This window comes from Agelaius phoeniceus, chromosome 35 (assembly GCF_051311805.1).
Source record: "Agelaius phoeniceus isolate bAgePho1 chromosome 35, bAgePho1.hap1, whole genome shotgun sequence".
Lineage (NCBI taxonomy): Eukaryota > Metazoa > Chordata > Aves > Passeriformes > Icteridae > Agelaius > Agelaius phoeniceus.
Window position 1 is genome coordinate 1339969 of NC_135299.1, and position 13630 is coordinate 1353598.

A 13630-nucleotide genomic window follows, 5' to 3' on the forward strand; every position below is an offset into this window, starting at 1 on the left:
AGCTCGGCCACGGCCACGTCAGCCACCTGGACCTGCTGGAGGTGCAGCAGGACAAGCACCGGCACCGGCACCCGCTGTGGGAGCACGGCGGGGAAGCGGCTCCGAGCACCGGCGGAACCTTCAGGTACCCGGGGGGACCCCGTCAGATACCGGGGGGACCCCTTCAGGTACCGGGGGAACCCCTCAGGTACCGGGGGGACCCCTCAGGTACAGGTGGGACCCGTCAGGTACCGGGGGAACCCCTCAGGTTCTGGGGGACTCGTCAGATACCGGGGGAACCCGTCAGGTACCGGTGGAACCCCTCAGGTACTACTGGGACCCCTCAGGTACCGGGGGAACCCGTCAGGTACCCGGGGGGACCCCTCACATACCCGGGGGGACCCTTCAGGTACCGGGGGAACCCCTCAGGTACCGGGGGAACCCGTCAGGTACCGCTGGGACCCCTCAGATAACGGGGGGATCCCTCAGGTACCGGGGGACCCGTCAGATACCGGGGGGACCCCTCAGGTACTACTGGGACCCCTCAGGTTCTGGGGGAACCCCTCAGGTACCGCTGGGACCCCTCAGGTACCGGGGGGTTCCATCCCCGAGGGGCTGCGCTGGGCAAGGCGGGGGCGGCTCAGCGCAGGAACGGGGACGGGAACGGGGACAGGAACGGGAACGGGAACGGGGGACGGGGAGGGGAACGGGAACGGGAACGAGAACGGGGACGGGGACGGGGACGGGAATGGGAACCGGAACGGGGACGGGAACGAGAACGGGGACGGGGATGGGGACGGGAACGGCGAAAGGTAACAGGAACGGGGACGGGAATGGGACCAGAGATGTCGATCCGTTGACCTCAGCACCCCCATTTCCCGCAGCCCCCCGCCCTCCCAGCCGCCGAGCTGGCCCCAGGCGGTGCCCACCGAGCCCCCCGGTGCCGCGGGGGTCCCCCGGGAGTACCGACCCAGCCTGAGCCTGCTGGGGAGGGTGCTGGGCTTGGAGCACTCCAGCGCCGACCACCCGCACGATGATGTGAGAGGGGACGGGGGGGTCGCGCTGTGCCGCGTCCCGGGGGTCTGGGGGGGACCCCCCCAGCTCAGCTGGAGCCCCCCGCCCGCAGTGCCTGAACGTGACGCAGCTGCTGGGGAATTTCGGGCTGGATTCGGTGGCGCAGCTGACCCCGGAGCAGTTCACGCTGCTCTGCCCGGCGCTGCTCTACCAGATCGACAGCCGCGTCTGCATCCGGCACCGCGATGAGGTGACGCTGCCTCCCCCGGGGGGGGCCCTGTGGCCAGGTAACCCCAGCCCGGGGCTCCGAGCCGGGCCCCGGCCCCGCCTCACTCGTCCCTGGGGTCCCCCGTCCCCGTTATGAGGTGGGGGAGTCCATCCCTGCACCCCCAAGGCGCCCCCATCCCTGTGTCCCCCCTGGCCCCCCATTCCTGATCCTGGGGTCTCCATTCCTGGGGTTCTTGTCCCTAAATCCCTGCGGTCCCTAACCCTGGGGTCCCTATTACCACATTCCTGGACCCCAAATCCCTGGGGTCTCCGTCCCTGGGACCCCCATTCTCCCATCCCTGAGTTCCCCATCCCAGGCTCCTCATTCCCACATCCCTGGGGTCCCCATTTCTGGGATCTCCATTCCCACATCCCTGGGGTCTCTGTCCCTAAATCCCTGAGTTCCTCATCCCAGGGTCCTCATTCCCACATCTCTGAGTTCCCTGTCCTTGGGTTCCCATCCCTGGGGTCCCCATTCCCACATCCCTGGGGTCTCTGTCCCTAAATCCCTGGGGTCTCCATCTTTGGGGTTCCCATCCCTGGGACCCCCATTCCCCCACCCTTGGAATCCCCATCCCTGGGGTCTCTGTCCCTAAATCCCTGGGACCTTCATCTCTGGGACCCCCATTCCCCCATCCTGGGGTCTCCCATCCCCACATCCCCGGGTTCCCCACCCCTGGATCCCCATCCCCACCTCCCCAAGCGCCCTCGGGGTGCCCGGTTCGGGCCATGCCCCTGACGGTGCCCGCAGCTCTGGGCTGGGCGCTGCTGGCCGTGCTCTCGGTGAGTCTCCCGTCCGTCCTGGCCGTGCTGCTGCTCCCGCTGCGCGCCCGCGGCTCCTTCCGCTCCGTCCTGGCCTTCCTGGTGGCGCTGGCCGTGGGGACGCTCTGCGGGGACGCGCTGCTGCACCTCTGGCCGCACGTAGGTCCCGCCCCGGGGGTGGCACCGGGGGCCCAACCCTGACCCTGTCCCAAACCCCAACCCTGACCCCAACCCTGACCCTAACCCTGACCCTAACCCTATCCCTAACCCTAACCCGAACCTCTTCCCCCTGTCCTTGTGCACCTCTCCTCCCGCCGTACCCATCTCTATCCCAATCCCAATCCCCGTTCCCCGTCCCTGTCCCCCATCCCCGTTCCCATCCCCATCCCCATCCCCATCCCCATCCCGTTCCCGTTCCCTCTCCCGTTCCCGTTCCCATCCCCATCCTCATCCCCATCCCCGTTCCCATTCCTGCTCCCATTCCCGTTCCCGTCCCCTTCCCCATCCCCGTTCCCATCCCCGTTCCCGCTCCCGTTCCCGTTCCCATCCCCGTTCCCGTTCCCGTTCCTATCCCCGTTCCCGTTCCCGTTCCCGTTCCCATCCCCGCTCCCGTTCCCATCCCCGTTCCCCTTCCCATCCCCGCTCCCGTTCCCGCCCCCGCTCCCGCTCCCGTTTTCCCGTTCCCGTTCCCATCCCCGTTCCCGCTCCCGTTTTCCCGTTCCCATCCCCGTTCCCCGCCCGGTGTCCAGGCGCAGGGGAGGCACCCGGAGGCTCCGGGGGACCCGAGCCCGGCGGTGCTGCAGGGGCTGGCGGTGCTGGGGGGCATCTACGCGCTCTTCGTGCTGGAGCTGCTCCTGGCGATGCTGCGGCGCCGCCGGGAGGCCACGGTGAGAGCGGCGGGCACCGGGAGGGCACCGGGAGGGCACCGGGCGGGCACCCCACACAACGCCTCCGTTTTCCCCAGGGACGCCCCCATGGAGAGACCCCCGACCTGGCACCGTCACGGGCAGGTACGACCCCCTCACACCCCTCCCCGGACCCCCGGGACCGGCCTCGGCAGCCACCGGAGCCCCGGCAGCCACCGGAGCCCCGGCACGCCCCGGAACCGGCGCGTCCGTCCCGCCGCAGGGACCGAGCTGCGGCCGCTGGCGGCGCCGGAGGCGGAGCTGGAGCCGAGACCCCCGGGACCCCCCCACGGGCACTCGCACGGCCCCGCGCTGCCCCCCGGGCCCGGCGCCGCCGACATCGTGTGGATGGTGGTGCTGGGGGACGGCGTGCACAACCTGAGCGACGGGCTGGCCATCGGTGCGAGCGGGAACGGCAGCGGAACGGGAAACGGGGCACGGGGACGGGGACGGGGACGGGAAACGGGGGACGGGGACGGGAACGGGGACGGGGACGGGAAACGGGGATGGGAACGAGGACGGGAAACGGGGGACGGGGATGGGAACGGGAGCGGAACGGGAAACGGGGCACGGGGACGGGAACGGGGACGGGAACGGGAACGGGGATGGGAACGGGGATGGAAACGGGGATGGGAACGGGACAGGAACGGGAGCGGGAACGGGGATGGGAACGGGACAGGAACGGGAAACGGGGGACGGGGACGGGAACGGGGATGGGAACGGGACAGGAACGGGGATGGGAGCGGGAACGGGAACAGGGATGGGGACGGCGACGGGAACGGGCACAGGAAAGGCGACGGGCAGGGGGACGGACACGGGAACGGGAGCGGGGACGGGGATGGAGATGGAGGAGACGTGCACAAGGACAGGAGGAAAATATTTCCACAGGGACAGAAGGATGCTGGGGACAGGGGGACAGGGCTGCATTGGGACAGGGGGACAAGGGGAGAGGGGGACAAAGGGACAGGGGGACAAGGGGGCAGGGGGACAGGGGGACAAGAGGAGAGGAGGACAAGGGGACAGGGGGACAGGGCTGCATTGGGACAAGGGGAACAAGGGGACAGGGGGACAAGGGGACAGGGCTGCATTGGGACAGGGGGACAAAGGGACAGGGGGACAAGGGGACAGGGGGACAAGGGGACAGGGGGACAGGGGGACAGGGGGACAAAGGGACAAGGGGACAAGGGGGCAGGGGGACAGGGCTGCATTGGGACAAGGGGACAGGGGGACAGGGCTGCCCGGTGATCCAGGGACAGGGACAGGGGCACAGCGGACGAGGACCCCTCTCCCTCCCGCAGGAGCCGCCTTCTCCCACAGCCTCTCCAGCGGGCTCAGCACAGCCCTGGCCGTGCTCTGCCACGAGCTGCCCCACGAGCTGGGTGAGTCCCTGTGTCCCCCCCTGTCCCCTCCCCGAGCTGGGGACCCCCTTGGTGCCACCCCCGATGCCACCCCCGGTGCCACCCCCGGTGCCACCCACAGGTGACCTGGCGGTGCTGCTGAGGGCGGGCGCGGCCCCGCGCTCCCTCCTGCTCCTCAACCTCCTCTCGGCGCTGCTCTCCTGCCTGGGCGTGGTGGCCGGGGTCGCCCTGGGCCACAGCGGGACCCCCCTCGCCCCCTGGCTCCTCACGGCCACCGCCGGCATCTTCCTCTACGTGGCCCTGGCCGACATGGTAAGGGGGGATCCGCGGGTTTGGGGGGGTCTCACAGGGGATTTGGGGGTGCCCGGGGGTCTCACAAGGGGTTTGAGGGTGTTCAGGGAGGGTCTGGGGGTGTCCTGGGGTGTCACGGAGGGTTTGGGGGTGTCCGGGGGTCTCAAAAGCAGTTTGGGGGTGTCCGGGGGTCTCACGGAGGGTTTGGGGATGTCCGGGGGTCTCATGGGGAGTCTGGGGGTGTCCTGGGAGGGTCTGGGGGGGGGTTTGAGGGTTTCCGGGGGGGTCTGAGGGGATTGGGGATGTCTGGGGGTCTCACAAGGGGTTTGAGAGTGTTCGGGGGGGTCTGGGGGTGTCCGGGGGTCTCACGGAGGGTTTGGGGGTGTCCGGGGGTCTCACGGAGGGTTTGGGGATGTCTGGGGGTCTCATGGGGGGTCTGAGGGGTTTGGGGGTGTCCCGGGGATCTCACGGTGTTCTGGGGGTGTCCCGGGGATCTCACGGTGTTCTGGGGGTGTACCGGGGGTCTCACGGAGCCCCCCCTGCCCTTCCCCAGCTCCCCGAGGCTCTGCGAGGCTCCGGCGAGGGCACCTGGGGCCGTTTCGTGCTGCAGAACGCGGGGTTCCTGCTGGGCGCTGGCATCATGCTGGGCATCGCCCTGGCCGAGGGGCACCTGCGCTCCTGGCTGCAGCCCTGAGGCACCCCCGGCACCCTCCCCAGGCTCGGATTTTCCCCTCTTCCTCAAGAAGCCCCCGGGGGGATCCGCGGTGCTGGAGGAGCCTCGGGGAGGGGACTCGGGGTCCCCTCGGGGTCCCCCGGGGGTCACAGGCGGCTCCGGGGCTGGGTCCGAACCCCCTGAATTCGAAATCCCCCCGGGAGGAGCTGAACCCGAATCCTCCTGAATCCAAAACGCCCTGGAGGAGCTGAATCTGAATTCCCTCGGGAGGAGCTGAATCCGAGCCCTCCTGAATCCAAAACCCCCGAGGAGCTGAATCTGAACCCTCCTGAATTCCGGAGGAGCTGAATCTGAACCCTCCTGAACCCAAAACCCTCCCGAGGAGCTGAATCCGAATTCCCTCAGGAGGAGCTGAATCTGAACCCTCCTGAACCCAAACCCCCCCTGAGGAGCCAAAACCGAACCCCCCTGAATCCAAACCCTCCTGAATCCAAAACGCCCGAGGAGCTGAATCTGAATTCCCTCGGGAGGAGCCGAATCCAAAACCCCCTGGATTCTGGAGGAGCTGAATCCTGACCCTCCTGAACCCGAACCCTCCTGAACCCGAAATCCCCCGGAGGAGCCGAATCCGGACCCTCCTGAATTCCAGAGGAGCTGAATCCGAACCCTCCTGAACCTGAACCCCCCCCGGGAGGAGCCGAATCCGGACCCTCCTGAATCCGAACCTTCCTGAATTCCAGAGGGGCTGAATCCGGACCCTCCTGAACCCAAAACCCTCCCGAGGAGCTGAATCCGAAGCCCCCTGGGAGGAGCCGAATCCAGACCCTCCTGAATTCCAGAGGGGCCGAATCCGAACCCCCTGAATTCCAGAGGAGCTGAACCCGAACCCTCCTGAACCCGAACCCCCCCATCCCCCTGGAGGAGCCAAATCTGAACCTTCCTGAACCCAAAATCCCTCGGGAGGAGCCAAATCTGAACCTTCCTGAACCCAAAATCCCCCAGGAGGAGCCGAATCCGGACCCTCCCGAACCCGACCCCACCCCGGGAGGAGCTGAGGAAGGGGAAGGACCCCGAGCACGAGAGGTTGAATAAACAGAATTGAGCCAGAGCTGCAATAAAACCAGGATTTGGTCACAGTTACAGGGTAGAACTAGATAAATTCTGAATGGTTTTGACTTCGTTTTGTTTTGGGTTTTTTTTTTTCCCCAGGATTTTGGGACCATTCAGGATTCTGGGGTCCCCCCAGGGGGTTCTGGGACCCCTCAAGGTTTTGGGACCCCTCAAGGTCTTGGGACCCTCTCAAAATTCTGGGACTCCCCAATGTTTTGGGACCCCTCACGATTCTGGGACCCCTCAGGGAGGTCTGGGACCCCTCAAAGTTCTGGGACCCTTCAAGATTCTGGGACCCCTCAAGCTTTTGGGACCCCTCAAGATTTTGGGACCCCTCAGGATTTTGGGAGCCCTCAAGATTTTGGGACCCCTCAAGATTTTGAGACCCCTCAAGGTTCTGGGACCCTCAGGGCAATCTGGGACCCCTCAAAATTCTCAAGGGACTTCTCAAGGGTCCCAGGTGTTAAAGGGGTTTTGGGACCCCTGAAGTCTCTGGGATCCCTCAAGATTTTGGGACCCTTCCAGGTTATGGGACCCCCCGAGATTTTGGGACCTCTCAAGGTTTTGGGACCCCCCGAGATTTTGGGACCCCTCAAAGTTCTGAGACCCTCGGGGGGTCCAGGACCCTCCATCCTCTCCTCCTTTGTCCATCCCTGACCCATTCCCGAGGCTCATCCTGGGGCAAAACCCCCAAAATTCCCCAAACCCAACCCAGAGTTCCAAAACCCAGCAGATTTTGTGCAAACCACGAAGAATTTGGGCTCAGAAAAGGCAAAAAAAGGAGCGGGAGGAAGAACCAGACTCTGCAACTCGGGAGGAGCAGCAAGAACCCCCCAGAATCCCCAAAATCCCAAAATCCCCAAAATCACCACAACCAAAACTTTCCATGCGAAGTTTCCTTTATTTATTTTCAAGTTGACAGAGAACAATATCGATAACGACTGGGTCGAGTAAGGCTATTTTCCTTTTTTTTTTTTTTTTTTAAAATGATTTTTTTTTGTTTTTTTTTTTGTTTTTTTTTTTTAAACCCCCTCCCCCCCCCCATCTTTTTGTCCCCCCTGCACGAGAAGAGGAGGAGGAGGAGGAGGAGGAGGAGGAGGAGGAGGAGGAGGAGGAGGAGGCCCGGACGAGACACGGACCAGCACAAGGAGGAGTTGGCTGTACCTGACAGGTGATGATGAGGTTTTTTTTTTTGTATATTTATTTTTTTTTAATTTTTTTGTCTTTTTTTTTGGTTTTTTTTGTTTTTTTGTTTTGTCCTGTCGGCATCAAAGGAACATTTATGTGCATAAAATACAGAGGTGCAGCATTGACACGGAGGATATTAAAGACACAGAGTTGCTACAGATGCCTTAGAGACGTTTTCCCCCCCAGCCCCTCCAGCCTCACCCCACAATTTCAAGGATTTTAGGGCAGCTCCAGAGCTCCCCTCGATGTTTTGGGTGAACCTCGGCTTTTTTTTTTGAATGATTTTTAAATAAAATTTGTGATTTTTTGTTGGTTTTTTTTACTACATCTCCTTTCACTGCCGAGCCCAGAAAATTCCAGCCAGGAGGATTGAACAGCTCCTTGTGTCCTTGGAGAAAAAGAAAGAAAAGGAAGAAAAAAAGGGGGGAAAAAAGGGAAAAAAAAAAGGACAAAAAAAATCCTGAACTGAGGAATCCACGTGTCCGTGCCAGGATGGACAGGAAGGGGTTGGGTTTTTATCCTTTGGTTTCTCACTGAAGGCAAAGGTGGGATCCCACCCCGACATTCCCACCCCACAGAACATCGGGATAAAATCAAGGAGTAATTGTAACAATAATTAAAAAAAAAAAAAAGAAAGAGAAAAGGTTCTTTCTGGGGTCTCTGCTTTTGTAGGTTTGGGGTTTTCCTTGTTCCTCCCCGTGCTGGGAATTGGGATCTGCACGGAGCTCCCCAAAAACGGGATCAAAATTCCAAGTGATTCCACATTTTTGGAGAGATTTTTTTGTGTGTGTGGTGTTTTGTTGGGTTTTTTTTGCTTGGCTTTTTAGTGCTATGTTGGTTTTTTTATGAATTTTTTTTATTTTTTATTGTTTTGATCTGCCGGATTCCAGCCCCGGGATGTGGCCGGGGGTGTGGGGAGGGGCTGGGGCTGCTCCTGTGGGAATGGGGAGGGAATGGGAAAAGTGGGAGAGGAAAAGGGAGGGGAAAGGGAGGGAAAAAGGAGGGAAAAGGGAGGGAAAAGGGAGGGGAAAGGGAGGGAAAAAGGGAGGGGAAAGGGAGGGGAAAGGGAGGGAAAAGGGAGGGAAAAAGGAGGGGAAAAGGAGGGAAAAGGGAGGGAAAAAGGTGGGAGAGGGAGGGGAAAGGGAGGGAAAAAGGGAAGGAAAAGGGAGGGGACAGGGAGGGAAAAGGGAGGAAGAGGAAGGGAAAGGAGAAGGGAGGAGAGGGAAGGGAATGGGGAAGGGAGAGGGAAAGGAAAGAGGGGAGAGGGAGGGAAAAGGGAGGGAGAGAGGAGGAGAAGGGAGAGAGAAGGAAAAGAGGGGAGAGAGGATGGGAAAGGAGGAGGGAGAGAAAAGGAGGAGGAAGGAGACAGGGAGGGAATGAGGAAAAGGGATGGGAGTGAGGGGGGAGAGGGATGGGCAGGGAAAAGGGGAGGGAGAGGAGGAGGAAAACGGGTGGGGAAGGGATGGGAGAGGGGTGGGACAGGGACCGGACAGGGGGACAGGGACAGGAGAGGGACAGGGGGACAGGGACAGGACACGGGGACAGGAGAGGGACAGGGGGACAGGAGGGGGATAGGTGGAAAGGGACATGGGGACAGGGACAGGAGCAGGACATGGGGACAGGGATGGGACACGGGGACAGGGATGGGACATGGGGACGCTTCTTTACCAACCCAAAATTCCCATGGCCGTGCAGTGGCCCCAGGGCTGCCCCTGGGCTATCCCGGGATATCCCAAACTGTCCCCAAACTGTCCCCAGCCTGTCCCTGTCTATCCCAGGCCATCCCAGGCTGTCCCCAAACTGTCCCTGTCTATCCCAGGCCATCCTGGGCTGTCCCTGGGCTGTCCCCGGGCTATCCTGGACTGTCCCAAGATGTCCTCAGCTGTCCCCAGGCTGTCCCGAGCTATCCCAGGGCTATCCCAGGTCACCCCAGTCTATCCCTGTCTGTCCCCTGTCTGTCCCCTCTCTATCCCCTCTCTGTCCCCCTGTCTCTCCCCATGCTGTCCCCTCTCTGTCCCCCTGTCTGTCCCCTCTCTGTCCCCTGTCTGTCCCCCTGTCTGTCCCCCTGTCTGTCCCCTCTCTGTCCCCTCTCTGTCCCCCTGTCTGTCCCCTGTCTGTCCCCTGTCTGTCCCCTGTCTGTCCCCCTGTCTGTCCCCCTGTCTGTCCCCTCTCTGTCCCCTCTCTGTCCCCATGCTGTCCCCATGCTGTCCCCATGCTGTCCCCCTGTCTGTCCCCTCTCTGTCCCCCTGTCTGTCCCCTGTCTGTCCCCTCTCTGTCCCCCTGTCTGTCCCCTCTCTGTCCCCCTGTCTGTCCCCTCTCTGTCCCCATGCTGTCCCCCTCTCTGTCCCCTGTCTGTCCCCTCTCTGTCCCCTGTCTGTCCCCATGCTGTCCCCCTGTCTGTCCCCTCCCTGTCCCCTGTCTGTCCCGGTACATTCAGTGTTTGTCGCAGGGTCTATGGCTCAGGGGGCGGCGCCCCTCGCTCGGGCAATGGCAGTGCAAAAACACCCGGGGGACTCTGAAATGTCCATTTTTTGTTTTTTCTTTTGTTTTTTTGTGCTGTTGGATTCTTTTTTTTTTATTTTTAAAATTTTTTTTAATTCCTTCTTTTTAATTTTTTTTTAAATAACATTTTTCATTTTTTTTTCCTCTCTCTCTCTCTCTCTCTCTCTCAAAACCACAACTTCCCTTTGTCCATTCATTCCCTAAAAATGAATTTTTTTTTTCAGTTTTTTTTTTTTTTTTTCCTCTTTTTTCATCTTTCTCTCTTTTAAATTCCAACTGAAAAAATAAAGCCAAAGACACTCTCACCTCCCTCTTGCTGCTCTCTATCCCGTGGGATGCTAAAGGGAATCCAGACTCATGCTTTTATGAACAAAAGTGCTTATTACTCGAAGCAAGTGCTTTGGACCAAAGGGTGGGAGAGAAACTTCCATTTTTTTGGGGTTTTTTGATGTTATTTTTTTAATCCAGAAGGTCGGGAAAAGAAATCTGACTGTTCCAAACCAATGAATGGGATGAAAGCGAAAGAAATTTCGTTGGCTTTGGCATAAAGGGATGAAAAATTTGGGATTTTTTGGGGGGGGAAAGGGCAGCGGAAGTTTCCCTCCATCCCTTTTTTTTTTTTGTATTTTTTTCTTTTTTTTTTTTTTCTTTTTTAAACAAGCACCGGGGTAGGGGGGGAAAAACCATCACCAAAAAAAAAAAAAAAAGAAAAAAAATTAATTCATTTAAAAAAAAAAAAATCATCCAATCTCGTTTTAGCAAAATAAATGCAATTAATTATTACCAAACACTTTGATTATTACTTAAATTGTCAAGCTGTGCTGTCAACAAGAACGATACAGAATTAAAGGAGAACAAGACTGGGACACCCCAAAAAAAAAAGGCCACAAAATTTCCCCCCTTTTTTTCCCCCACCCCTTTCCCCCTCTCCCCTCTCCCCTCTGGGATGCGCTGCTGGAACCTCCTTTCCCTTCATTATTATTATTATTATTAATTAATAATAATCAAGATTATTATTAATTAATATTTTTTCATATTATTTTAATTTTTTTTTTATTTTTTCAAGGGGTGGGGAAGCCCTTTTTGGAGGTGGCATTGATTGTCTCTGAGCAGAGGTGACACTTTGGGGACAAGGCCAGCAGGGAGGGGTGGGCTTCCTCCTCAGAGCAAAACAAAAAACCCCAAAAAATCAAAATATTTACCCCAAAAATAACTTCAAAAATAAGAAAAGCAGAGTTTTCCATGTGCTGGTAAAAAATAACAAAAAAAAAGGGGATGGTGACAAATCCTCTCCTTGCCATGGGGACACCAAAGGAGGGCAGGGATGGATTCATGGAAATGGGAAAATTCCCAGCCTGGAAATGTGGGAATCCGACAAAAATCCCCCCCAAAAAATCCCCCAAAAAATCCCAAAAAATCCTCCAAAAAATCCCAAAAAATCCTCCAAAAAATCCCAAAAAATCCTCCAAAAAATCCCAAAAAATCCTCCAAAAAATCCTCAAAAAAATCCCAAAAAATCCTCCAAAAAATCCAAAAATATCCTCCAAAAAATCCCAAAAAATCCCCCCCAAAAATCCCCAAATCCTGGCAGGGTTCAGGGCTTTGGGAGAGGGGGATTGAGGGAATTTCTGCTAGAAAATGTAAACATTTCTCTCTGGTTTTTGTTTTTAATTTATTTTTTTTTCCAGTTCTCCTCCGTAGAATATTGAAAAGGATCTTGCAAAGTAAAGGAAAAAGAGATTTCAAAAATCAAGGAGGAAAAAAGCTAAAAAAGCTTCCAAAAAAAGGGGGAAATGTTATGAGAAAAGGGAAAGGAGATTGCAAAAATAAAAAGAGAAAAGGATCTTCTAAAATAAGGGAAAGAATCCTCTCTAAACAGGGAAAGGATCTTTCAAAAAAAGGGAAAAAAAATTCAAAAAAAAAGGAAAAATATTTGAAAAAAAAAAGATTAAAAAAAAAGGAAAAGATTAAAAAAAAGAAAAATATTAAAAAAAAGAAAAATATTTCAAAAAAAAAAGGAAAATTATTTAAAAAAAGGAAAATTATTGAAAAAAAGGAAAATTATTGAAAAAAAAAGGAAAATTATTAAAAAAAAAGGAAAAAGATGTTCTGAATAAAGGAAAAGGATCTTTCAAAATAAGATAAAGGATCTTTCAAAAGAAGGAAAAAATTCCTTTAAAAGAGGGGAAAATTCTTTTAAAAGAAGGGAAAAATTCCTTTAAAAGAAGGCAAAAATTCCTTTAAAAGAAGGGAAAAATTCTTTGAAAAAAGGAAAAAAGTTATTTTAAAAAAAGGGAAAGGATTTTTCAAAAAAAAAGAGATTTTTTTGTGATTTTTTTGTGATTTTTTGGTGTTTTTTTTGATTCAAGTTTCGAGTTCATTCCGGTTCTGAGCTGAGGTATCCGGTGCAAAAAAAAGGGGCAGAATTTCCTTTTGGGATGGGGGGGAAAAAAAGGGAAAAATTCCTCAAATCCTGCCCCTCTCAAGTGCCTGGGGCTCCCCCAGGGTGGATTTTGTTGAGTGCTTGGGGATGGGGGAGCCCTGAAGGAAAAATGTGCTTTTCACCCAAAGGCCAAGACTGAAAACTTCATATTTGGTTTGAAAAAGTTTGGCTTTGGTTCGAAAATAAAACAGAAATAAAAATAAAACAGAAGTGCCAGGGGATCCCCCCCCTCCCTCCCCAAACCTTCATCTCCAAATGGGTGAAAAAGGAAAGGAAAAGTAACAAAAAAAATTGGGATTTTGGTTCTAGAAATGCCCTTTTTGCTATGGGGTGAGGAGCTTGGAGATTCCTGAAATTCCCCAGATTCCTGAAATTCCCCAAATTCCTGAAATTCCTGGAATTTCGCTGCTCCTTCCTCTCTGCATCCCCTCTTTGGCTTGAACAGATTCGTGGGAAGGAGGGAAAATTGGGGTTTTTTTTTGTTGATGTTGTTACAGAAATTCAGAAAGGAAAAAATTAAAATTAAAAAAAAAAAACCCCAACAGTGCAAAATTCTTCGGACCTGCAGCATAACCAGGATTTGCAAAAAAAAAAGAAAATTCAAATGAAAAATGAGAAAAAAAATATCCCAAAAAAACCAAAGATCCCATTCACGTCCACAAAATCTGCCAGGATGCTGCAAAAATAAAAAAAAAAAAACCCAAAAAATCAACGCAGGGTTGTGAAAAAGGACTTGCAAGTGCATTTGTTTCCTTAGGAAAGGCTAAAATGTTGAATTAGAATTTTTTTTAATGGTTTTTGTTGGTTTTTTTTTAAAGGTAAATGCTCGTTTTTCTATAAATAATTCTCTTTTTTTAAAGGAAAAAAAATTAAACAATCAACCAAGCAAGCAACCAACACTGACTCTCTCATGGAAAACGGCCACACAAACCAAGGGGGGGGAAAAAAAAGCGATTTTTAAGAGGTGAGAAATTGGTAAAAAATGGGGGAAAAAAACCCTAAAAAAAATGAAAAATCAACAGAATCCCTAAAGTGCCTGGTGTGGGGAGGAGGCTCCAGTGGGGCACCCGTTTTATTTTCCCTAAAATGAGCTGCCAAAGGGTTTTTAGTGTGCCAGGTACAGTAGATTTGGGTTTTT

The 13630-nt window shown here is 55.2% G+C and overlaps 3 protein-coding genes across 3 annotated transcripts in view; 2 read left to right on the forward strand and 1 right to left on the reverse strand.

Moving 5' to 3' along the window:
- The window catches only part of LOC143696465 (zinc transporter ZIP5-like), a 1647-nt gene extending 226 nt beyond the window's left edge, over positions 1 to 1421 (forward strand). Inside the window, exons 2-4 of the mRNA XM_077192793.1 lie at positions 3 to 124; positions 864 to 1017; positions 1106 to 1421. Of these exons, the coding sequence (XP_077048908.1) occupies positions 3 to 124; positions 864 to 1017; positions 1106 to 1357 (528 nt within the window). The 3' untranslated portion in view covers positions 1358 to 1421. The remainder of the gene's footprint in view (positions 1 to 2; positions 125 to 863; positions 1018 to 1105) is intronic.
- A 4-nt stretch (positions 1422 to 1425) lies between these two features.
- On the forward strand, positions 1426 to 6405 carry LOC129130540 (zinc transporter ZIP5). Its single transcript, XM_077192683.1, has 7 exons — positions 1426 to 2181; positions 2772 to 2909; positions 2987 to 3032; positions 3151 to 3327; positions 4226 to 4306; positions 4407 to 4597; positions 5130 to 6405. Exons 1-7 carry the CDS (start codon positions 1990 to 1992, stop codon positions 5268 to 5270), a joined length of 966 nt encoding a protein of 321 aa, XP_077048798.1. The 5' UTR covers positions 1426 to 1989; the 3' UTR covers positions 5271 to 6405.
- A 1137-nt stretch (positions 6406 to 7542) lies between these two features.
- The window catches only part of ANKRD52 (ankyrin repeat domain 52), a 46745-nt gene continuing 40657 nt past the window's right edge, over positions 7543 to 13630 (reverse strand). The window contains exon 29 of the mRNA XM_077192674.1: positions 7543 to 7935. The gene's annotated coding sequence lies outside the window, so the exon portion shown is untranslated. The remainder of the gene's footprint in view (positions 7936 to 13630) is intronic.

What these genes read in the sequence shown, in the direction of transcription:
- LOC129130540 (XM_077192683.1), top strand. Translation starts at nt 1,990, where the DNA reads ATGCCCCTGACGGTGCCCGCAGCTCTGGGCTGGGCGCTGCTGGCCGTG. An exon ending in TGCTGCACCTCTGGCCGCAC is followed by an intron (nt 2,182 to 2,771) that starts GTAGGTCCCGCC and finishes CCCGGTGTCCAG; the next exon opens with GCGCAGGGGAGGCACCCGGA. An exon ending in CGAGCTGCCCCACGAGCTGG is followed by an intron (nt 4,307 to 4,406) that starts GTGAGTCCCTGT and finishes TGCCACCCACAG; the next exon opens with GTGACCTGGCGGTGCTGCTG.